This window comes from Doryrhamphus excisus, linkage group LG12, assembly GCF_037039965.1.
Source record: "Doryrhamphus excisus strain RoL-2023G ecotype Guam linkage group LG12, RoL_Dexc_Guam_v1.1, whole genome shotgun sequence".
NCBI lineage: Eukaryota > Metazoa > Chordata > Actinopteri > Syngnathiformes > Syngnathidae > Doryrhamphus > Doryrhamphus excisus.
Window position 1 is genome coordinate 11,269,089 of NC_136368.1, and position 27,229 is coordinate 11,296,317.

General features: G+C 39.3%; 1 protein-coding gene across 3 annotated transcripts in view; it reads right to left on the reverse strand.

Annotated features, from left to right (window-relative positions):
- Positions 1 to 27,229, reverse strand: part of adarb1b (adenosine deaminase RNA specific B1b) — a 100,578-nt gene that overhangs the window by 37,637 nt on the left and 35,712 nt on the right. For 2 of the 3 annotated variants that reach the window (XM_078795488.1, XM_058081179.2), the window contains one exon: positions 6,029 to 6,055. Coding sequence is in view for 1 of the 3 variants with exons in the window: in XM_058081178.2 (XP_057937161.1) it covers positions 4,083 to 4,182 (100 nt within the window). In the remaining 2 variants the exon portion in view is untranslated. Of the gene's footprint in view, positions 1 to 4,082; positions 4,698 to 6,028; positions 6,056 to 27,229 lie in introns of those variants that run through there. The other variant, XM_058081178.2, reaches the window with a different exon arrangement.

The window sequence follows — 27,229 nt, forward strand, 5'->3', positions numbered from 1 at the left end:
ACCTTTAATTCATTTCCTATTAATACCCCGTTAATAATAATAGGAAATTTAATTTACACTCTGAATTTATACACACGCACACATGCAAAGGAACATGTAACAAACATTCATTCATTCATTCATTTTCTACCGCTTTTTCCTCACGAGGGTCGCGGGGGGTGCTGGAGCCTATCCCAGCTGACTTTGGGCGAGAGGCGGGGTACACCCTGGGCTGGTCACCAGCCAATCACAGGGCACATATAGACAAACAACTATTCACACATTCACATTCATACCTATGGACAATTTGGAGTCACCAATTAACCTAGCATGTTTTTGGAATGTGGGAGGAAACCGGAGTACTTGGAAAAAACCCATGCATGCATGGGGAGACCATGCAAACTCCACATAGAGATGTCCGAGGGGGGAATCGAACCCGGATCTCCTAGCGCTAACTAGGTTCAAATACAATGTCAATGAGCTACTGTTTGTAATGTGACCATGTATTCTCCACAGTGCGATTGTTAAATATCAATTACCCCGTATGAAAGTAAGGTAGACAATATCCTTAGAAGAAGCCAACCAAATCAATGAATGTGTCACCCTATTTCCAACAGTACACATAAATAATCACGCAATAGATTGGATAATGTAGTTCCCTCTTTCAGCCCACTCCCACTTTCTAGCTGCAAAGCTCATTTTCAAGATTTTGCTAGCATGGCAGAAAATCCCTCTGTTCCCCATTCTGCATGTTTAATATACGGCCCATTGGAAAGCATCGCCTTCAAGAGTCACGGTTGGGCACACTTATGAGCGATGCACTTAACTTATTTGGACAATATGCTGAACTTCAGTATTCTATAAGTGACTGTTTTGTGGTCATTTCATTTGAAAGCAATAAAAAAAAAAATCACAACCATAACATCGCTACATACCGGTTAAGTTACAGTATATACAGCATGTTCATGTAAACAATTAATTTACACACTTTATCATCAAGGCCCACATAAGGAAAAATTAAACAATGATTTTTTTCAAATAAATTAATCAGAACATGTAAATAAAATTTAAAATAAAATAATAAAATCAAATAAAAATAAAAGTAATTATACTCTATTAGAGGGGCGGCACGGCGGTCTAGTGGTTAGCGCACAGACCTCACAGCTAGGAGGACCAGGGTTCAATTCCACCCTCGGCCATCTCTGTGTGGAGTTTGCATGTTCTCCCCGTGCATGCGTGGGTTTTCTCCGGGTACTCCCGTTTCCTCCCACATTCCAAAAACATGCTAGGTTAATTGGTGACTCCAAATTGTCCATAGGTATGAATGTGAGTGTGGATGGTTGTTTGTCTATATGTGCCCTGTGATTGGCTGGCGACCAGTCCAGGGTGTACCCCGCCTCTCGCCCGAAGACAGCTGGGATAGGCTCCAGCACCCCCACGACCCTCGTGAGGATAAGCGGTAGAAAATGAATGAATGAATACTCTATTAGATATTTCGCATACGCAATGAGAAGACAAGACGCCGCAACTGGTGGGAAACGATGAAACGTGACAACATCGAGCTGGCCGATATCATTACCAGCAGAAAAAACAACTCATTTTTTAATATTGTCAATATTATGTAACACTGCTGGTCATCTTTCCATCATTAAAACCCAATAAATTACAGTCATAAAATGGTATTTTCCTAAATTGAGTTTTATTTAGGCCTGCAGGGCGTCCTCAGACACTGTTCATCACAGTGCTGACCCCCGTCTACCCTGCATTGGCATGTTAAAGCATCCTTGAGGAGGACATTGATGGACTACCCAGTGTAGTGTCATGCTACTGACTCTGACCTCAATGTGCTGGAAACTAAAGGGAAGAGATTTTCTTTTCAGAGTCAGTGACACTTTAAAACCTCTCTCGTATGTGACCTTGTGTACCTTGCTAGCATTATGCGCTAACCCTTGATGCGCTTAGAAGCGCCCGAGGAAAGAAGCGGTGCAAGATTGGTCCGAAGTCTTGCTTAGTTGTCGCTTCTCTTGTGCTGAGAAAGTGCCACTTTTACTCCCATTGCGATAAGGGACGAGGGTGAGCAGGTGAGGAAACAAAGCTGTGTAATGCTGATGGACGTAGTCAGTCGCACAGCAAACGGAGCTTAAAATGCAACATCAGCTGAGGTGGATTTACTTGGACGAAGGGGGACTCAGGGGTGGTGGTGGGTGTCAAGGCAAGTGGCTGACCAATATTGCCAGTGAGCTGTGGCCGCCTTAGTAAGTGCCACCTTTGCTCCTATGGTTATACCCGAGAGTCGGGAGTCACTGTTGCAGCTCCCATCATCCTGTTTCCATATCAGGGTGATAATGTTATACATATAATTCCAAATAACCAAAAAACAAACAAGAATCATTTTATGATATGTGCAATATTAAGGGCTCTAAATGCAATATACTAAGTTCTATGTGAAGTATTTCCATAATGCCTCATATTAACTCACTAGCAAGATCTCAGTGTATAGACTGGTCATATATCTCATCTCGTTTCATATTATCTACATACTGTATTGTATATAACTCTGGGAAAACTGTTGATTTTGTTAATACTTGGGTTGTTTATTTTTCTATATTGTGTATTTTGTACTGCTTAACTGATTCTGTACTCTTGCTGCTGTGCAATGCAAATTTCCCCACTGAGGGACGAATAAAGGCATATCTTATCTTATCTTACCTTATCTTATATAAGAACATACCTATTTCTGCTTTAACAAAAACGATCGGTGCATTTCCGCCCTAAAATACTTCTAATTAATGTTAAAGATTCATGGTCAATATATTCCTTATGTTAAAATAACATAATTAACACTTTTAAAATAACCCTTTTTTGAGCTTAATACCACAAAAAATGATTTGTACTAAAAAAAATAATAAAATAAAAATAAAAAATAATGGAAACTGTTACATCTATTGAGTGGCTTATTTTCATTATTTTTGCAACTGTGACAAATAATTCACAAATACAACAAATGCAAAAGTCAGGCTGCAGTCTAAACGTTCAAAATTTGTAGCACGCATAATTTCCGTGAACGCAACACGAACACAATGCAACTTATGTCTAAACAATGCAGACATTGCGTATCTAAATATTATCTGAATAAAAAAATAAATAATAACTTTTTCTCTTCAAGTCTGTTCTAGCCAGCAATTCTCTATTCTAAACTGTCCATGCTATCGGCTGATGTTTGCTGCGGGAACAAATAATAATGTCGTGGGCGCTTCAGGAATGCGGGAAGTGGTGGTGACAATGCATAACCATGTGAGAACAATGCATGTCACGTGTACTATTGTCGTGTTCAAGATTTAAACAGTACTTGACAAGATGTAATAAAGTGTGTTCATTTTATGCCAAACACCATTTTCGGTCTCAGATTTCTCAGAATGACATGCGTTGCCGTAGCAAATTGTGGGATAATGGAAAGATGGACATTTCTTTAATACTAATAACATATAAGATATAAGATATATAATATATAACTAAACACCACATATAGGTTGCAGTCCTGTAGGAAACACTGAGTTAAAGCCAAGCACAAAGCTTTATAATGAGGATAATTTGAGAACATTTAGAGTGTTTCACCATGGGATTTGATGTTTAAAAATACTGGTATCATTTCAATTTCCTCATGGGCATGAGTTGACCGTCTCTGATACTCTCCTCCATTATTTAAACAGGTTTTTGATACAGTACTTTTGCACACAAGTATCATGTATTTGTGTTTCATTATATCATTCATGCTTTATTTTAGGTAAGTAATTCAACTAAAAGTATTGTAAAGTATTGATGAAACCGAAATTAATTTGCAACACGACACAATACACAGTGTACATATTGAAATTACAATATTTAAATATCAAGTAAAGCAATGCAAGACAAAAAAAGAAAGTTCAAGATTTAAAGCCATTCAGACTGAGTAGTTAAGTATTGGCAGTTTCACACAGCCAGCACCAAGTAGCACCTACCGCGTTCCCTTTTTGGTAAAAAAAAACAAAAAAAACAAAGAAAACATTCAAACAACAGCAGCATTGTGAAGTGCTGCTGTGTATCAGGGCTACTTTGAGTGTTACCTTTGCGTTCAGAGCGTTTCTTGCGCCTCCTCTTGAACCTGCGTCGGATCAGGCAGTAATAGGAGCCCAGATGCTGAGCGCCGTTAGTAAGAAGAGCCATGGCTGCTTTCTGTGAGTAACACTGACTACACGGCACCACACTAACCTGGACCTATATCATACATCAGCTGCTTCCCCCCACTACCAGCTTGTGGTTTTCACGCTCCTCATCACTGATCATACATGCTCTGACGCGATATGATGTTCACACACCTGAAGCACGTCTTTGGGTCTAGTCTCCTTCTCTGGTTAATATAGTATCTGCGCTCACTTTCCCACCCAACCCTCTCTCTCTTTCTTTCTCTCTCTCTCTCGCTCTCTCTCTCTCTCTCTCCCTTCCCTCCTGTTTCCAGGTCTCCTCGGTTAATGTTGTGTCTGCCTGATCACAAATCAGAAAAAAGAGGAGGTAGTGTGTATGGAAAAAGAAGGGAAGGTGGAGACTCTTTTCAGACAACTCTCTAAAGTTCACTTTCAGAAAGTTCAAACGAGTTCCAAATCAACAGCTAGCTGTGCCCGCAGGGGGTTGAGTTGGACTGTTACAAGGTATACTTTATGTTTGGCTTGCAGAAGAAAATCTTCGTTTTTATTCATATTGTATTAATCATGTTCATCGTCAAAGGTGGACAGAAAAACAACCTAGGAGGTTCGAAGTATTCCTGGTATGAAGTATTCCATAATACCAACAAATATAAAAATACTGGAGCATCGTTTGGAGAGATTGTGGCTTCCCAGCATGCCTTGCGGTATTTGTTTTGTAAAAAAAGTTGCGTGTTAAAGTAGTTATTGTTCCCTGTAGTCAAAGTTGTCCTGTGTGAGTTAACTGTTACATGTTGTGGTGTTATGGTGTTGTAGTTTACACTGTGAAAGTGAAGCGTTTGCAATTGCTTGCCCAATTAAAGAGCCTCTTTCTTTAAGCAAGCTGAAGTGCCTAACACTATGTCTTGTGGGACTAAGAATCATGGGACACACTAACTCTAAAATTGTATCCCAAGTAGGGGGCCACAAAATATTGCCCACTAGTTTGAGACCCCTGATGAACAATATATTTAATACATGCAAATGTAACAGTGGTAGGTGTGGCTGTATGTTGGTAAACTTCACTCCCTGACGCCTTAACAGCTGCAAAGCACAACAAGATGACAGCTTAGCCTTTTAGCTCAAAGGCTAGCGCTGTTCAATTCTCATCTGTGGACCAGAGTTTGATTTTAGGTTACACTTTTCGCATCTTTACTTAATCTCTTTATATTATATCAAATGTATGTATTTATGTGTTTTTGGTTGCAAACATGGATAGTGGCATGATGAGGTTGATATTTTTTTGTTCTCTTCCATGTTTGTTTTCCCAAATACCTGTGTTCATGCAGTTACATTATTGATATTGTGATATTTATATGTATATTGTAGTTTGGGAATTATTTATTAGACTGCAAAATGATTTGAATAAGAGCCAATAGAAGTTTTTGCTTCTTTGTACTTATTTTGCATTTTTTTAAAATTACATGCAATAAAAGAAAACATATTGCTGATATGTTTACATTGTAGTACAGTATTCAGGAGATGTGCGTACCATCCACACTGACAAACAGACATACAAAATACATTGTCTCCCTCTAGTGGCTGTGTGACACAGTTACAGCCAAAGTCAACTAAGGATAAGAAACTGCTTATGCAGCATTTCAAATGGTATTTTAACATGTTACTAATACATATTTATACGTTCAAACATGTTTCAGAAAAGATATAAAACATTAACGGTTAGATGGGTGGGATGTTATGGGAAAATAAATACATTTGTTCAAAAAGTCAGTATTCCATATGACTATCCTTAACGTATGCAATTCTCTCTGGCATATAATGCATTTCATGATGTCATGAACAGCAAAATAAAAAAAAAAAGAAAAACTCACCTTTGATGCTCCAGGAACCAGCGAACCCTAAGGAACACAGAAACAATGTTCCAAGTCAATTATTATTATCATATTATTCAACAAAAAGTCTTTACATATCATTACATTTCTCCTCTACAGCTACAACTGGTTGCCATTCAAGGATATCCTTCAATACAATACAACGTCTGCAAAATCCAAACCATTACGGCCTATTTAGAGGTCCTCAAACCAATTGATACTTGACATTACACACCACTATCAATTCCCTTTACACGATAATGGTAACTGACAGTGACACCTGGTTATTCGAGGGGATAAAACACCATCATGATTGTTGGTTTGTATACAAGGCACACCATTTTCCCAAATATTATTTAGAGACTGATCCAGGCTAAAAATGGAAATGGGCACCATTTTGCCCTCTCCGCTTGTCTAATTGGTTAAACTGTCATATTCAGCAGGCACAACATTGCGCAGCCTGCATTGCCATGACATTTTCTGCAACACAATTGTACATTCGTCTCAGAGTTCCCCCTTTCGAAAGTTTGTTTTGGCAGTTGAAAGTATTAAGGAGGAAAACTTTCTGCTGGAGTGAAAGACGCTTAGCTGTTTTGATTGGTGTTTTTAGTCTACTTTAAAAAGTGTTCCCGAAGCAAAGTTTGTGCAAATGATGGATTTCTGAGAGATCATAAGAATCAAGACATTGAGAAAAACGCATAACCTGTTTCCTCCTAACAAGGCTGAGACATTCCAAGGTGCACACTGTAAGCTGCACCTGAATTATTTGGTTATTTGATTAATCTGAGGCTAGTTGTTTTCATTAATGGAGTGAAACCACGGGCATTAAACTCAAGGCCTGGGTGCGAGATTCAAAATAATGGAAATAATAGATATCAAAAAAGGAAAGCTAATTATTTTCATTCAAGATCATTTTTTACATAGCTTTTTTTTTAATATTTATATTAAAAGCATAATGTAGCTCCAAGATTGGGCTGGGTCTTTGTTCCCACCCTCCTTTTTGAATCTTCCAATCTTCCAAAACATTGCAACGTTTGAAAAAAAAAGTTTTTTCTTTAATATTTCAACTCTATACTACTAACATGAAATTTTTCATCATAATTATAATTCACAAGTGGAGCTTTGTCCTTTTTTGGAAAAACAAGTCAGCCAGTCCGAGGGTTGTCAACTTAAAGGGGGTACACTATAATTAGTTCTACTTCTGCAGCAGGACAATGAAACAGGTTGGACATAACTAGTGAGTCTGATAATGAATTCAATTCATTAACTCACTTTGTCAATGCTAAATAAAGGTCACACAGTAATTGCCTGACAGAACCTGTATAATGACCGATATATATATGTATATATAGCATAAGGAGGACTCTAACTAAGAAGTGTCTAAAAATAAACACAACTTTATACAGCAGGGTGCTGGAAAGATGCCCTAGAAAAAGAAGCAAAAGTAGCTTGTATAAAGTATAGCAGCAGGAGGCCAACATAATACTGGTGAGATAACTGACTGAGGAGAGACTCTAATAAGAGATGGAGATGTGCATGTAAAGGAGCATGTCTCTTCACAATAGGGAAAAAAAACAGTAAAAAACGTGTGAGTGACTGTACACAATATCTGAACCTACGTATCATAACAGGGAATATATTGTAAAATTGTTAGTCACAATAACACATTTTGCTTAACTAGTGTTAAAAGATCATTGTGTCATCAAGTGTAATCAAATGTAGTGTATCTGTATAAGGTAGCCCATCTTAGCCATGAATAGCAGAGCGTCACCACATCACACACAATTCCTACTCCTGTTGGCACAAGAACTCCACACACACAGCAATGCAATCGGTGGATAAAAATAGACCATACACTACCAACGTATAATGCAGAATATTACCAACGAATATGTGAACTCTAACCATGTGCTTTCCAATGGCTCTGAAATACTGTGGCCGCACAGCCTGGATGGTCATCATAAATAAGTGAAGTGAATAAAGTCGAATAAAGTGAAAGTTGACAGGCAAAAAGGTATAAGAAAGGAGGAAAAATATATGCAATAGTGACAGAACCTACGGCTGGCCAATTACCACCACTATCTCTGCAGTGGAAACATTTGGTTTGAACAACCTCACTCCTTTCCTGTTTGGATGACTATTTGTTTACAAATAGAAGCTAACGAATAACGAATATCGGTGGCCCCATGCAGATACAGCACACACAGCAGACATGTCACCTACTCTATAATGTGCTTCACTTTGCTGAGCTGGCAGCAAGAAAGAGACACGCTGCTAAAATACAACATGCTAAGGTTTTAAACAGCAGGGATTTAAGACTCCAAATAACATTTCAACTCCAGATGCCCTACTCTTAGGCTTGACTAAAAAACAGACTCATTGACGAAAACAACTGCCTCCAACACTCACAGGCAAAGAACCCAAGGCTGCGGTGGGGAACCCATCTGTTGGAACTCAGTCGACTGCCTGAAAATCACTAAATCCTAAAAATAGACTCAGTGGTTAGTTCTTTTTTTCCACTTGAAGAGAGCTAGAGTAATTCACAATATGAATGCAATACTGGCGGTGAAAAAAAAGGTATAATCATTCACTCCATTTTAAGAGATATGTTATTTGTTGCAGTATTCCATTGTCACTCAATTTCGCAGCTGCACTCCATCACTTATTTCTAAAACATTTACAAATCAGACTTTTTTGTAGTTGGATAGAGCCTACATTAAATATATATAATATATATTTTATACCCTTTATTTATTAAAAAAAATGTATTATACATTTTTTATTATACTGATTGAAAAATAACTCCCTATTTTAAAGTACTTGGAATTTGTTTTAATATTTTTCAATTCAATTTTTTTTGTGTATGTTTCAAGATATATGGGAATTAAATCTACGCTATAATTAAATCTAGCAAACTCAACTGACCTCTCTGCAAGAATACACAGCCTCAGACAGTCGGAAATCTTGAACACAACACGTCACTTCTAGAATTGGATCTTGAACAATCTTGAACACAACACAACACATACACATACGCTCTATGAAAGCAACAGTAGGTGTTGATGTCATTGTGAAAAACAGCCAAAATAACAAATGTCTCCCAAGTTCAACACGCCACTTTGAGGACCAGCTCGTTACAACAGTATCATAACTTCCTGTGTTGCCTAAATACTTCAGTACGACGGCAGCTTAATTACCAAGTGAGGATGTCACGTTTGTAAAGCACTTAGCTGCATCTCATTCCGTGCAGAAGCCGGCGAGACGGCGTGAGTGAGACAAGAATCGAGACGGAAGGAAAAGAGCCTTTGAGAGCTTTTGAGAGGCAACGTGTTGATTTATGTGGGACTTGATAGTGTCTAGTTGGTCCTGACCTTCTTGAAGCTTTTTGGACACCCAGGCCGATTACAGCAGGTGGAATGAGAGTGGGTGGGGGTGGGGGGATGCATGTAATTTGACAGAGGTGATACGAAAACACTATAGGACTAAAAAGCTATTTCAGACACTGAAATGAAGAGAGGGAATAAAGTGAGTGTGTGATTAGGGGAGAAAGAGTGTCAGCCTGTGCGTGATAGAGATGCATGACTACAAAACTCCACTCCCGGGTACTCCAGCAATGAATTAGGCCAATGGCTCAGTAACCACTGGCTGCACACAAACTCGCTAACAAGGGTCCCAATAAGCCATTAAACAATGCCTCTGACGCTGACCTAGATTTCTGCACACAGACACACCCTGGGACACTATTTTAATTAACAACATGCTCTATTAAATGCACTTGTGACTCTTTAGTTATTGATTGTGTGTGCACACGTCTATGGGGGCGCATGTGTGTGTTAACGCAGACTAAATTCAATAACAATTATTTATGGTACAGACTAAATGGCCGGCAGTGTTTTTGTTATACTTCCCAATGACCACCAGAGGGCAGCACTGCTACAATATTCCATTTTAATTAAGTTGCTTCAATGCCAGTGCTAGTTATTAAGGAAGAATAGCAGAAAAGCCAACCATATATTTTATACACACAAAAAAGTCCAAGGTGTGAATGCAATAAATTAAGGTGTGGTTCATAAATTTAAAAAACATTGAAAATATGACTTGGGCCATTATTATAGGAAAGTTAAGTTGAAGATTTTTTTGTACACTTCAAAAATGTACTGAAGCTGACTTTCTTTTTTTGCAAGGGTTTACTTTTTCTGAACTTGACAAGTTAGAACTGGTCAGCACCACATGGGGATATGCAAAAAGCTAAAAACACTTGGGAACTACACCAGCACAAAAGTCACAAAGAGAAAGTGCTGACAATGGGGAAAAGCCTCTTTGTCACATCCTGCACGCACACACACACACACACACACACACAATGAATCACACTTTTAGGATCTTCTGTGTCAAATGTTTTATGGTTTCACTGAAAAGAAAGTAAAATAGCTGCTATGATGCCACATTACAAAAAAAAATGTCCAATTAAGTACTTTTCTTTGCCCTTGCTACGACTGTACGTATGCACTGACTTGACAGTTGGAGTATCTGAACGGCGGAATGCAAGTCGGCTACTTGTACACGTTCACACACATTCAGTGTGAACCATCATGTTGTGCTTAAGTGGCGTGTAGAAGCAGCTTGTGCCTCCATGTGTTAGTGCACTAACACTCATGAAAAGTGATGGGAGGAGAGGGAAGATGTTGGCTCATACAGTAAATAGTGCTATATAAACAACATTCATTATCAACAGTGAGGCCAAAAAAGGTTCGGTTTATGGAGCGCTGCGAGGGACACGCAAAAAAATGTACTCATCGGTCTGCAGAATTGTCATCATTGCTCTCCCTGTCAGCACTACTGTGTACCTACACATGACCACCCATAATGATACAGTCAAAATGATTTAACTCTTCGCAAATTATGCACACAAAGCAACATTAAAAATTCCCCATTGTTTGCAAAGTGGTGCAAAAAAAAAAAAACATGAAAGAGAAGTTACACTATTTTCCAGTAGTATAAGTTCCTCCAGGGTATAAGTTACATAAGACAATGAAGAAACCTGCAGTGTCTTCGGCCCTCCATCTAAGCTGCATTTATTTCGAAATTCAAAAAATTCCAAGACCAAGAACAGACATTTAATCTTCTGAGAGTGTCTCGATTCATTTATCGCTCTCTGGACCGCGACGTACACTTAATGTGCAATTTACCAATAAACCGCCATGGGCAGTGTTTTCCTGATGGCTCGGTCTCAACCCATCGTATGGACTCTTAGGCCGGTCGAAATGCAAAAAAAACGCATGTGTGTTTACGGGTGTTTACATTTTTTTTCATGGCAAACACATGCACTTAGTGGGTCTTCATGCGCAGTCCGTACGACCAACGTGTGTCTTTCATACATTAACATACGTTAAGATACTGTGTACGTTGTCCATGGTCATAACTATATTCTCCGTGAATGCATCTCGCTGTCAGTGTTATTTGTTGTCACTACGAGTGTGGAAAGGAAGAGATGTTGGTGCGAGCTAACTCTGTTTGAACTACCACTGGTGCTAACATTGCCAATAAAACTGTGTGTGTCAGATTCTGTGTGACTATCGGGACGTGTGTCTGTGTTTGCGAACTTTTCCACTTTTCCAACGTATTCCATTTCTTTTGTTGTGGCAGACTTTTTCTGCTTCTGCAAGAGGGAAAAACAGGAAAAGCCGACCAATCGCATCTCCGAAAGCTGTATTGCCATTGCGAGGTTAGAGTTTTTATGAGGTGCATGTCAAGCTCCGCTGGAGGGCTCGGAGGGGACGGAGACAGCTGGCGTTGCTTACACTGGCGCCTTGGCACAGGAGCATAATTTAGCCTTTAACCAACTATACAACAGCAAACACATAAAATAAACAGTTATTTAGCTAGACGGTCCCATAAAGAACATACCAGGGAGGCTGGATAAGCTAATTTCACATAAGCAACATATCGCTGTCATAATAAGACTAGAGTGCCCTCGTGCAGTTGGTGGTAATGATCGCTCCTTGGTTTGTTTACTCAGTAAGAATGTTCAAAAACATGTTAAATATTTATATTTTGACTGTCAAAGTTAATGCGTTAATGACGCTAATGAAAGTTTCCTTTAACGGCTGAAATTTTTTTGACAGGCGATTAACGTGCGCTCCTCCTGTTTGACCCTCGTCTCAAGTTGAAGCACAGTAACTCTATAGCCACAAGCTGGAACAAATATTGAGCAGAAATGGAGAAAGAAAAGAATATTTAATTGGTAAAGTTAGCTTCAAAGCCCTGGCAGATGGGTCTTGTAGTAAGACCAAAGTTATTTGTATCTACTGTCGCTGGGCCAGAGACTGGAGCAGTGCAGGTATTGTTTTTACTGTCATCTACAGTGCTACCTTGGCATAAGAGTGTCCAACTAACCAGTGCTTTTAACATTTTATATCTCTGTGTTTACTTTGTCAGCTAAAATTGGAGTTACAGCTGCTAGATGGATAAAAAACATTTCTAGCTGCGATTAAATGTGATTAATTGTGAGTTAACTGTGGGCAAAATGTGATTAATCGCAATCAAATATTTTAATCGATTGACAACCATAATTTTTATATGCAAGTCACACCTGACCATAAGTTGCAAGACAAGACAAACTATGAAAAAAGTGACTAAAATATGGTAAACAGGGAATCTAATACCACACATGGTCACTGGCCATTTATTGAGCGTTCGTATATTTGGAAAAAGTGTGCGCAAAAAGACAATATAGCCTATTCAACCAATGCTTCCATTCTCTAATGGCCCCTACAGTTACAGTCCTCGGTCTAAACAGAAGCCTGCTTCTATTCTAAACGAAGAGTGTCAAAATAGGAATGACGTATTTCTTCCGATGGGAGTTTCCTTCAGTTTACAAGGCCTTCATCAAACCCCTCTGCTGGGTGTGGCCCCTCTCCATGTCGGCCTGAGACAGAGCTGTTTCATTACGGATTTGGATGTTTGGCTGGTAATTGACCGACAGTATTTGGAGTGTGTGTTCAGACATGCTTGGGAACAATGGGTTACTCTGTGTTAAGGCAGGACATCTCAAGGGTCTTAAAGAAAGGGTGGGGACAACAGTTATATACTCACACTGTAGGGCGACACAATCGTTTATGATGTGCCAGACGGATTTTTTTTTATGGGTTTTTTTTTTAGGTTCAATGCGTACATTTCTGTAAAAATGGTGACGTCAATACACGCATGGCCATGGTACCTACGTAAATAGGGAATGCTCAGGTTTGGGAGTGAAAATAATTTTGGGCTGCTTTGGTTGAAATGTGGCCAAAACAACTTAAAACACACCCCGTGTTTTATTATATCCACGTTAAGGTAATCATTCTGTAGCCATGGCAACACTGCAGAGATGGGTGACCTTGTAACTTGTGTTGTCAAAGTTTCACTTTAAAGCATGAATGAAATGCTCTCATCTAAAAAAAAATATATATATATATATAAAACACAACCCAATTAAGCTAAGAAATACTTCCCAACAGATGCTGGAGGACGCTTTAATAACATTTGCATTATAAAGTATGCTCATACAGAATCCCCCACCCCATCATAATAAAGTACATTTCCACAGCACTGAACCATAAAAGCATACATTTCATCTCGTTTAATTAATGTTCTCAGTCCTCACTGCATGTTTCTCCCCCATGACAATTCATCTTTCTACCCTGCTGCTGTGTGACCTTGTTGATGATACAACCTTCCACTTTGCAGATATACCAAAAGGACAAAAGTGGAAGTCACTTGAAGGTGGTTTTTGTGGCATAACGTGCAGTATAATATAGTGTGATTAGAATTAGAAAAACATAAATAAATCTAGATACAACAAACATTACACGTCACTTCTATAATTGGATAATGGAGTATGTGCCTCTGGAAGGCATGCTGTGAAACTGTACATTCCGTGCGACATAGCCGCCGCAGGTTTATCACAACACTGCAATGCAGCATGACTTTTTGGTTTGTATTTGACCTTCTGTCCTGCTGTTGCTGTGCTCATTTGGTATTCCTATGTCATCACATTTTAGAAACTACAGTGTAACCCGTGTAAGTCGGTCCAGTTGATGAGCTGACCAACTCATCAAGTCCTGGTCGTATGTGAAAAAGTGTCCACTTAGGCAGACATCGACATATATGGTGACGTGAAATTTGAGACCCAAAGGGGTCATGTCTAGGGGTGTCATAGGACAACCAGCTCACAAGACAAGATGATGCACGAGATAAAACAATGAATAAAACAATGCGTTATTAGCTTTTTCCTAGTTCTATTATGCCTTTTGCTCTACTTTCCCCACTTTTGCTGTTTTGTTTATTTTACTTCTGCAATGTGCCACATTTTAAAATTGCCCCTGTGCCTCATGTTGAACATCTATGCATGTTTTCCCAGGAAGACTCCAAGCTGTGCCTTCTTGGTACTGTTGGGGTAGAGGGGTAGTAACAGCGTTCAGACACACGGCGTTACAGAGGCGGAGCTCACTTCCGCTCACCTGCTCGGTGAATATTTCACCTCTGTTGATCATGATGTGTGATACAAAAAACACTTAAATGTGCGCACTTACTTGACAAACATACCGACCATGTCACTAAATTGTCAACAAAGATCTCCTCTATGTATGCCAGATATGGTGAAGTTCATCACTGTGTGCATTATAGGGACAAACAAGCAGGTGAGATGTTTGCGGGCCGAAAGAATCGTATCTTAAATTCCCATCACTAACGGTGACAACATTCTATTCAGTTGGTTTCTTTGGAAGGGAATGAGGAAGTTATTTTCTTTCACACAAACACAAAGCTTATTGTTCCTAGGGCCCTATAATTAGTTGGGGTTTTTCAGAATGTGGCATTTTTAAGACATCAACTTGCATCAACTTGTGGATTTTTGTCCATTGTCATTGCCACGGACCATGACACATTCTTATGTTGTTTATTGCTTGACAATTGTCAATGCAAAGTAGAATTAAGTAAGACAAGACATAAGAAAATGTCTGTGTCTGATGAAAAACAAGCCAAGTAAGCGTGCACGTGTGTATTCCTGCCTTCTATTGGTGTGAACCATCAATAAAATAGGCATATGACTACCAGAGCTGGCAAACATACCCTTCAAGAGGGTACACTACCGCATCAGGTAACACTGCCACCTGAGCCTTCATGATGCTGTCTGGAGTCGAGTTGGAGAAGAGACTGTGTGTATTTTTTTATGGTTGTTATACCACATTGTTGAGTCTCATTTATTAGGGCAGTTACGTTGAAGTTCAACAAGAAATTGGAGCATCTTAATTTCTTTTCTAGTTTAGTTTAGTTGATTTAACTGGTAGGTTTATCCAGAGGAAAAAAATAGGATTCCAATGGAGAAATGCAGAAGTAGGTCACGACATATTGTGTTCACATTTCTCTTTGTGTTCCATATACTGTGTGTACAAGATGGCCCAAAATAAAAAAGCATCTAGAAAAGTAGGTCATAAAGCTTACACCTGAAAAGTATTTGGCAGAAGCTTTTACAGACTTTCAGACAACCTGGGGTCTTTTGGCTCATCAGATGTGTCACAAAAAGAACATCCAAAGAAGAAACAATAAATAATTTACTGATTCGGCTGCATGTTGAGGAGTGGTTAGCGCGCAGGCCACACAGCTAGGAGACCCAGGTTCGATTACCCCATCAGGCATCTCTGTGTGGCGTTTGCATGTTCTCTCCGTGCATGCGTGGGTTTTCTCCAGGGACTCCAGTTCCCTCCCACATTGCAAAAACATGCTAGGTTAATTGGCGACTCCAAATTGTCCATAGGTATGAATGTGAGTGTGAATGGTTGTTTGTCTATATGTGCCCTGTGACTGGCTGGCGACTAGTCCAGGGTGTATCCCCCCTCTCGCCCGAAGACAGCTGGGATAGGCTCCAGCACGCCCGTGGCATTTGTGAGGATAAGCGGTAGAAAATGGATGGATGAAAGAATTTACTGATTATTTAAATAATTGTTAGTTCCAACAATCTGTAACAACTGCATTGCCGGTTTAAACATCTAAATTTGATGTCTACAACGTCTACGTATAATAAAATTCAAAAGTCATTGCAGAGCCTTTAACTCTGGAGGACTCCGGGTATGCAACTATTCCAGTGTAAACAAAAAGTGACATCTTTGCTGTTAGCTGGTGTTGGTGTCAACATGCCGAGCCAGAAACCACAGACGGGAACTGAGGCATGGTGCAGATGTGCCTGCGGCATCCTACCCCCCCATCTGGAGTCCGATCCCTACATCCCCCCACTCTCTCATTTATTATACTCCATCCCCCACACCCCCAATCTGAAATGGCTGTTTCCTTTTGGTGCTCTGTGTGTAACCATTAATGGTGAAATATTTTGTTCTTGGTGGCCAGGAGCGGAGGTTTATGGTTGCAACCAAAATCTCTTCAGTTTGAGTGTGTGTGTGTAATTATACCTTAAGTATTCCAAGCCTGTGTTTGATTTATGTAGATCATAGAAGCCACAGGGATATAAAATTATGGTGCACGGCCCTTTTGAAAACCAACAATAACTGAAGCCCACAACTTCCCATCCAAAGACAGAAACATTTGTTCCTTACTGTAAGAGTCAAACCAGAATTAAACTCAAGTGTTTTTCTGCTGGCTCCATAGTTCAGCCGTGCTTGTGTGTGCAGCAACTGTCATTCCTGTGTTCTGGCCTCACCAGTATCCCCCTATAGTCGCCAGTAGAAACCAGAGCTGTGATCCCAGGAGTAGGAACAGTTGCCAGCCATTGATTTAACGATGCGGATATAGCCTGAGTCCAAATCAAAACACAAGCATTCATAAGACCTGAAATAGTGGACAGCTACATCAGGTTCACAAGGGAGGTTGTCAGACGAAGTGGTTTGACCTTCTTGGACTTTGCGGCGCACAATAAAGATGATAGGAGCATCAACAATGAAGAATAGTGAAAAAACAGACACAAATCGATACAGTCTTTTATTCCCAGCTCTCACTGGAACACAAGCAGGGAGTTATCAGAACCCAACATCATTCGGATCACAATATGCACACAAGGACAAACGGGAAGCCGAGGGATCACAAACACATCGGAGAAGCACTTCAATCATGCGGTTACCCGAACTGGGCCCTTATCAAAACCACAGTGAGATAGAAATCAGAGAGAGAAGGAAAGCAACATGGTACCACACAGCCATTCACATGCAAAACTCAGGAGGATCTTTGACAAACTCCAAATCCCTGCATGCATTAACACACTGAAGCAGAAGCTCGTCCGCCGAGGATCAGTCACAAGCGTGTAAGCACAGCGGCTCAGTTCAACAAGAAACAGCGAGATGTACATTAGAGAACCAATACTGTTTAATAAGCACTTGACAAAAGACAGTCAGTTACCTCAATTGTCAGCACCTTTCTTGAATTACGACATTTTGCTGGACAACCACTGTCCTACAAATGAATGCTGATAAACAATATTATTGTCAACATTATTCTGATAATATATGCCATAATAATGCGTACACCATATCGAAAGCAATAAACTTTAATTTCTCAAGATAATTTAATATTGTAATGGGAATGTCAAGCAATTTCATTATCTGAATATCCAAAAAACTGTAAAATGAACGAAAAACTGTGTGTGCCAATGCAGATGTCAGCTCATTTGTATACACACTTCCTTTTAGTACCCAATCAAGTACGCTGTTTACGTTTGCATTTTCTTGGAGTTTGGTCAAAGTGCATGTTTTGGATACAGCAAAATACATTTGGTGCACAATGAGGTGTTCTACCATATATTGTATTATGTATTTAATTGTCTTTGTTACAAACTTTTTCATGTAAAAGAATTAAGATGTGCAAATGGGCTGAAATTAACGTCAGATTGTGTTTTATGCACATCTATCCATCTATCCATTTTCTACCGCTTATCCTCACTAAGGTCGCGGGTATGCGGGAGCCTATCCCAGCTGTCTTTGGGCAAGAGGCGGGGTACACCCGGACTCGTTGGTTGTATACACAATAGACACAAAGACAGTATTCAATTCTGTAGCACATGACACACACATAGCATGTACATAGACCGCATCTCTCCTCAATGAGACAAAGAGACTGAGTGAGTGACGTGCTATAGAACCAACATGCCCAGATGTTGAGACATATGCACAGAGTGAACGTTTTTGTCATCCAGCCTGTTTTAAGGGCCCTATGATTTCCGCGTTAACTGAATCGCAGAATTGGCCAATAAAAACGGAATCTAATGTTAAATGCAGAATCCCTTTCATTTTCCTAAAAATATTTGTATCATACGTTTTGGGCTTGTATTTCAATTGTATTATTTGATTTATGAAAAAAAAGTCTTTAACTAGTCTCTTTGTCTAAAGTGAACGCCTGACATCAAATATCCTTGGCATGATATTCTAATTTATTAAGATGTAAATGTTTATTTACATCTACAATGTCCAAAACACTAGCTGCAGGGCTGTTTTATCACAATTACAAATGAGTAGTCTGGCAGAATAGACAGAATAAACAAAGAACTAAATATATTGGGCTTGTGTTAACATTGAATGAGACATTATATACAAAGGAATGTCATGCATCATTCTATGAATGATGGGCTAGGATGAATTATTCACATGATTATAATTGGGAATATTGTGAATATTAAAGTAGTTGAGCATGTCACACAATGTTCAGCTCTCTGTAGGACATAAAAAACCCAACTTCAGGCAAAAACTCCTTTCACTCACATTATCTTTTCTGTATAGTTAACTGTTGCACCCTGAAGATTTATAGCCATTTTGTTACGCCACTGCATTGGGCATGGCCTTTCACCAAGCCTGTGGGTTATATAAGGGTGACAATTTTAGATTTGCATTTGTCATGATTCAAAGACCTATGCTTATATTGTTGCTAAGGTAAGATGATTTGATTATTTGATTTTTATTATTATTTTGCATTGTTTTCTGCATGTAAAATTGCAATTATTCTCTATAAAATGTATTTTTGTAAATATTTGTTTTTGAATTTACATTGTATTCTAAGAGAAAAATTGGTTAAGTTTCATACATTCTGGGTTTCATCTGAACTTTTGGAACAAATTAATAACAAAAACGGAGGTGCCAGGGTAACAAGTAACAATTCACACTGCCAAGGTTGAAGGTTTAGTTTTGGAGAATGAAGTTGAATGAAGCAAACTGTACGACTTATCGGAAACTAACAAGCTAAAAGTTGAAGTGAACAATGATTCACTCCCAAAATCCTAGATGAGAAAGGCTTGGATTAATGGTTAATGTTGTAGAAGATGATGAAAAAAAACTCTGTGTGTTATGTCCCAAAACACTGGCAGCAGATAGGATGAAAACCAATAAATTCAACACACTTGAAGACCACTTACACCAGTCAAGTTGGAAAGAAACCAGTGTTTTTCCAAGAGGAATGTTTGTGAATACTAAAAGCAGGAAAGTGCTTTACAAAAACTCCCTGTGTAAACAAAAAGCTCAGATAGCTTCCTCAAAGTCTGCATACAGAATTGTACATTCGGTAAAACTGCACACAATTGCAGAGGACCTCGTTACTGGCTGCTGCTCTTGATATGGAGTATGGTGTAGTTCTGGAATGCGTCTCCATATCCAATGACACCGTTGCAAAGTATGAGAAAAATAAATAATGGGCATTTTCTAAAGAAAAACTGCTGTGAATGTTTTTGAATGCCCTACTTGTCTAATGACTCAGTCTTTGACTAAAATGTTTCGTAGAAATTTGGCGTTGATATAGTGCATGGTCTACAAGCAAAACACTTTTGGAACAAAAGTCGTGATTTTTTTCTTGGTTGAGGTCACTAATAAAGAAAAAGCAAGTCAAAAGTCAAGATTGGTTATAGTTTCCAAGAAACAGTTTTCGTCAGACATTTAGGAACCAATTAATAACGAAAACCGAGGTACCACCGAATACGGCAAGTCAATGAGTGAAGGGTGATGCACCCCACAATGAAGCTCCACAATGGTAGTGGGTACACCGGTAAGGCTGCAGGACATCCATTGTGAAATGTTGTGAAGTGATGGATGAATAATACATGCACTGACGCAAACTTTCTTAATCAAAAGTGGTTATTTTAAGGTCATTATTTGCTAAATAAGTGCCATGCTGCCATAAATTGTTATTGAGTTGCTGGACATCAGTGAAGTTGAGCATATTTAGTGACCGTTTTTAAAATGTATGCATGTAACGTAACAAAGCAGTGACTGTTATCCAGATTGTAGACTCAAGGCACGTTTACTGGGATGACCGAACAATCAAATAGCAAGTCTGTCTCCATCATTGCTCTTTAAGTGCATCATCGCTTAATTTATGAAAGTCTAATCAATCCAAACAGGCCTGCCTTAAGCCTGCTGTAGTCTGGTGTGTCCAACTGTCACCGTGTGTGGTGTAAGGGTGTCACACAGGAGCAGCAGAGAACAGCAGCAGATGTGAAAGGATAATTTGGAGTCCTGAGAGACACTCTGGTGTTACTACAAGGCATGATGGATAAATCAGCCATTATTAAACTTGAGCGGACATTGGGCATCAGTGTAAGAGTGGCTTCACTACAGAAAATACAAACTGAATAAGTGTAGATCTAAGTGAGATTGCAAATTGGACAGCATTGGCAATTTTCAGGGCCGCAGTAATATGAAACATTTTGACAAAACTGTCATCTGTATGTGAAACTTGTATTAAAATGCAAAGAGAAATGATATTTTTTCAGATCAAGCTTGTGTGATTTCTGTACTATCTCAATTGTGAATGGAAACTGAAAGGTAGCACAGGGGTTACACTGAGCCTCCTCACTGTGACACTGGTGTGTTACAATGCTCAAGGCATGTTTATATAACCAGTTTTCTATCATGGGAATGGGTCTCTCTTTCTCTCACACACACACACACACACACACACGAATGATGACATAATAGCAAAAGAGGCAGAGAGGCATACAAAAATAAAAAAAACAATTTTAAAAAAGGATAAATGATCAGCCACACGTACAAGAGAAGGACATCGCAGAGTTGAAAACCCATAATGGCACATATTTGCATCTAAGAAGATGAGCAGCAGCAGACGGCAGAAAAAAGCAAGTATTTGACGTGAGCAGACAGTGAGGTCACGGGCTGCCAGGTCTGATTTTGCTCTTAAGGTTCTTGTTAGTGCTAACACATGGCAGTAACAAGAAAATAATGCAACACAGCTAGCGCTGTATTGTTAAAAAGCAGCTTACATCCGGGATGATTGTTGATTCTGTGGTCAAACTCAGGACCTCTCTTCCATCCTTTCTTCCTTCCTTCCTTCCTTCCTTCCTCCATTCAGTGCATCAACATCCACTTATTTTAACATGATGCCGTAAACACAGTACACTCAAAAACAAGGTGCACTGAGCGGGTTAAAAAATGGTACATTTGGAACACCCCTTTTTACGTGATAAACAGGAAAAATCCATCATCACGGGTTCTATAGTATGTATGACCATGTCAACAGTCAACCAACAGAACATAATGCCATCTGACTGCTTAGAAGTGCACTAAAACATGCCATCAAATTGCTGTCATTTTCCGCATGCAGCATTCAAGGAGAGGCCATTTGTCGTTGTACCCCATCAATTTTTCAGATATTGACTGAGCAGTCATGAATGCACCAGAATTCAACCTCATCACGCCATGCATGCAGTACAGTACATATGTTTTAAAAAGCAAAACCTATAATGGCTAGAGGGTGAATACACAGGAAAAATGCCCTTTAATATTTTAGATGTTTTCTCTTAAAGGAACAACCGGCATTCTGACATCACTGGACAGTATCTGCTTTTCTTTCTTTCATTGCAAATTGAACCATTTGTAGCAGATTTGCATCATATGGAATTAAATGTTGTAATGCTTAAAATAATCTATGCTGGAGGCTACTTGAATGGCTAATGCCAAAAAAACGCAAGAGTCTATAGCTCTTTAGGTTTAACAAAAGGTAAAAAGGACCTAAAACTAACCGCTAATTATTTTGACAGTACACTAGCTTGTAATAAGGAAGACTGGTTTCTGGCATTGCTGTGTCAACTACATGTTGTAGTTCCCAATAGTTCCCATGTTGTATTTATGCTTGTGCCTGCACTGCTCCCCTAAATCAGGGGTCTCAAACACGCGGCCCGTGGGCCAAATGTGGCCCGCACTAGGACACTAGTTTGAGGCCCCCGCCTTGATATGAAAGTTTAATGTTTGTGCGGCCCGCGCAAGTTTGATATGGATGCTGTATGGCTTCATGTACCCAGAAAAAATTATTACATTTGATTAATGTTCATGTTAAGGGTTAAATAACTGTTTAGTTAGTTATAGAATAGTTATTCTCCCTATCCTTGTGGAAGTGGTAAGTTTTTGGCTATTTAAGTTTAAAGGAAATAACTTGAAGGCTACCGTGTAGGTCGCTAGCTCTCTAGTTTGCAAGTTAGCATGTGTCTCAAGACCCTGCAGTTGCGCAATATGTTGTAAATAAAAAAAAGTATAAATGTGACTATAGTCGTGTTTTGTCATGTCTACAGGGCTCTAATAATGCTTTGTTAATTTTAATCTGAAAAAAATAATTTGTCTACCCACCAACTATATGTGGTTTCTTAACTTTTTATTATTTGCCGTTTTATTATTATTATAATATTTATTTATTTATTACTGATTGATTGATTTTCTTTATTCTTGATTTGTTTATTTATTTTTCATCTTATTTTGTGTAGAAAAATAAAAAGTAAGATATTTGAGAACAGTGGAATGTTTTATCAGAGCTTTTCTTGTAGAAAATTGGAACCAAAGCAACGTTTTTTTAAATTTTTTTGTTTTTTTGCTTTTTTATTTCTATTTTTTGGAAAACCTGATGCGGCCCAGTCTCACCCAGACCCGAGCTCCAGTGGCCCCCAAGTAAATTGAGTTTGAGACCCCTGCCCTAAATGATCAGACTTTATTATGTTGATGTAGCACAGATTTGCTAACCTAAGAAATCATACAAAAATAATCTTCTAAAGGGGTAATGTGTTTACATGTTTGCCCATTCACCAAAATACGTGTGCTGTTGGAAGTTGCTGTTAGAAATTGGCATCAGCTCTTTGTGGACTTTACAACCTGAGGATGCCAGGGAACTACAGAAGCTAGGCATCCCTCTGCGGCCCACCTCAGCCTCAACCCCCACTACTGCACAGCTACTGCAGAGGAAACGCCGCAGGCAGTGTGAGAGGAAACAGAGGGTTCCCGGCTAGCCTACCGGCTAACTCATACTAGCCGGCTTTTCCATGGACCATCTTGGCCGATGTTCCTCCATGGACAATAAAATGGACCACATATACATTTTGACATAGGCAGGAGGCAAATGTTCATTAAATTATTTGGGTCACTGCTTGACATTAAAAGGGTGATGGCCTGTCCTGTAGCCAAACATGTTGAGAACTACCGTCTTATAATATTAAAGTACGTGATGATTCGAGTCCTATGAATGTGATCAGTCGCACTCATAGATCATATGAAAATGTCATGTAACAAGATGTACCATTCTGACAACATGGGGGTGCCCACGACCGCTGCTGAACAGACAACTTTACATAGAATGACTTTGATTTTCTTCTAAATAGTCTATTTTCATACATCAACCTCATTTGTGTTAATATAATTTGAAAAGGACAACACATACACACAGCGAAAGCCCAGGTTTTTCCCCTTCCTTCTTGCTTTTGCATATTGTTTAAATGGTTACATTTTAAGAAAATTTTGCATGCATATTTGGCTTTGACTTTTGTCTTCATTTTCCCTGTGCTACGTGAATGTGGAAATTGGTTTGACTTTCTTTTTGTAGAGTGGCCATACTCATCAGTCGTGTTTGTGCATTGGGGCCTTTGGAGAGGTGCAAAGAAGCCAAAACAGACAGCGACAGAATCAGGCAATTGATCATGTGTCCTCTAAAGCTGTTTCAAGTTTAATTCAACAAAAGCCATAGTGACCCCTGACAAAAAGGACATCCATCCATTTTCTTATACCTTGTGGGTATGCTGGAGCCTATCCCAGCTGACTTCGGGTCAGAGTTGAGTACACTCTGGACTGGACAGAAAGACAGTACAGTCTCAATAAACCTTGTCACAATAAAGCTGTAAAAGTTTTTCATTATGTCATTGATATTTCATGAAAACCTGCATGTGTATGATTTGGTATATGTTGCAAGCTGTGAAAAATAATTAGGACCTTAATTAAACCTCCTGCTCATCATGCTAATATTTTTTTGGTCTTCAACACATTGTTTCATAAATAAATCACAGGACTGAAAACTGTGAAAAACTTTGCTAAACTGAAAAAGCAAAGCAGTTCACAACAGCCTGCCAACATACACAGAGCTGCTAATGAGTGACTCATCAGTGCTAATTTTAACTGTGCCAGCTTGAGGATACCTTGCTGAGGCAGTATGGCACAGCAGTGTGAAGACTGGCGCCAACATGTCGAAGAACCGCTATGTTGTGTATTAAAAGGTCAACATTCTTTATGTCAAGGATATACGGTATAAAGTCTTCCCTTGCTGGATTGCGGTTAATTCACCTTTGGTGGCCTCGCCGTCTACCGGATTTTGCATGTTTTTTTTGTTGTTTTTTTTCTTTACAGCATGTGACCACGCATTGTGTTCTGCGTTCTGAATGGCCAAGGAAGAACCCGCACTCTCTTACGTCCTCCTTCCTGTCATGAGTGATTTTACCATCCACATGATCTCCACCTGGCTGCACAGTGTGGTTGGCGTGCAGGCCACACAGCTAGGAGATTTGGGTTCGATTCCCCCCTCAGAAATCTGTGTGGAGTTTGCATGTTCTCCCCGTGCATGCGTGGGTTTTCTCCGGGTACTTCGGTTTCCTCCCACATTCCAAAAACATGCTAGGTTAATTGGCGACTCCAATTTTGTTCATAGGTATGAATGTGAGTGTGAGTGTGCCCTGTGATTGGCTGGCGACCAGTCCAGGGTGTACCCTGCCTCTTGCCGGAAGACAGCTGGGATAGGCTCTAGCACGCCCGCGACCATCGTGAGGATAAGCGGTAGAAAATGAATTAATGAATGATCTCCACCTTGTGGCCGTTTTTATGTCTTAAAACTGCTCTGAAGTGAAATACATTAGTGGACAGTTGAGTCATCACCTCTTTTTGCTTGTGCAAAAAAAACGATGTACAAATACACTATTGGGATTGGGCATCCAGGTATTAAAAAAAAAAAACATACAACTACGTCTTTGGTATTGAATTAGTTAATATATTTTTGAAAACTCCTGATGAGTGAAGCCACTAAATTCAAAGCACAAAATGGCAAGGGATTACTACAAATTATGATCCAAATACAACATACTGGTTAGATGAAAAAGAAATGGTTCAAATAGATTTGTGGGAAGAATTGGAAGATGTGTATTATTTGGGACAAAAACTCTGTGGCTTCCATTATTTTTAATGCTATAAAGAGGTATTTTCATTTCATATTCATTGTTTGTAAAAATAAAAAAAGCTTCTTATTAAAGAAGAAAAGGACATCCCTAATACTTTACTTCTATATGTTCAGTTTTATAGCGCTTAAAAGTAAAGGCTCTGAAATAGAACTGAGCTGGAGTCTTTATTGAGAACCTGTTATGTCAACAACACTGACTGTGAAAGACTACTTCCCTGACTATTTGAGAAGCACTGCCCTACGGTAAATATTGAGACACAAAAATGACGACAATCCTAAAGCTGATGTAATTCTTCAAGGCTGCTCACGGACATACAGACAGGTATTTGAGGGTGTTGAATGCTTTGAAAAAGGCCTTGTGGTGCTTTGACCAGATCAGCTTGGTTCCAAGATCAAAGGTCATCTGCAGATATTATCCTTTCAAGGTAATGTTTGGTCACTTGTGGGAATTAATTAAGAAAATGGTTCACACGAGGCTGAGACGTTAGAGCACGGACCTATGGCATAAAGACCATGCTGTCAAGTAAAAGATGGGCCCTATTTCAAATGATCTATAGCATGAGAGGCGTATGCCATTAGTGCATGTATGCTACGTCTACCTCATTAGTGCAAATTTGGGTGCAATGGTCCCGATTAAAATCATAGCTGTATTTTAGGGTTAAGATGACTTTAACCATTGAGTTATCTCCTTTAAAAAGTCATGCCCCACCTTGGCTCATTCATCTCATCCATTATGTTTCATCAATTTACAAGCACTACTCACAATCCTGAGCAGTAAACCATAACATCAGAGCTGCAAAACATTTGGGTTTCCCCTCAATGGCGACAACGCTACTTTATAGCTCGTGCTTTATCAGAAAAAAATGTAGTAAGAATGAGTAAAGTAAAATGAGTATACTGCTGTTTCAAGTGAGAGTGAGCTAGGAATGGAGAAGAAAAAGAAACAGGGCCACCCACATGTTCAAGAAGCAGCAATATTATACTTTGCATCGGGATTATCCAAGCTTAAACATAACTGTCGTGCTACGTGGTCAGAATGGATGCATAATCGTATTCATTGTGTCCATCCGCTTGCTCTTCCATCCTGCTCGGCTACACTTGTTTGCTGCTGTTTGTTGAGAGCACAAAAATAGCTCACGCATGCACAACAACTGGCATACACTATATTGCTATTAATATTTAAAACACTGCAGTTCAATGTCTTATCACCCTTTTCACACCCAACACCGCGAGTCATCTTTGAATTTGTCACCATCCTTTTGTAAATGCTTTCCAAGAGTCCCTGAGTGCACTAATAATTAAGGCCTATTTCACACCATAATTCTGATTAGGTTGGAATGCGTTTCATAAAATGAGAGCATGTGTACATTTCGTCACAGGTTACAGAAGCACAGCTATTATGCAAATAAGTTTGTGCCTCATGAAAATGCAATTGTGAGCATTGCAAAATCAGTTTTCCTGCAATTGTCGAGGGTCTCCAAATTGTAAATGCACATATTTATATAATTTGCTTGTGCAATGTGGCGTGCAGGAATGGAAAAAAAACCATTAAAATCAGCCATCCATTAACTTTGATAGAAAAGTACATGCTGTCACACTCAATTAGCAAACATATAAGGCCACATAGCAACAATGCAGACACCTGGAAATATACCAAAGCGACAGTATTTGCTAAAAAAAAAAAAAGATCACTTGGGTGCTATAACATACATGCATGACCATTACATGTCAAAAGAAAATAGT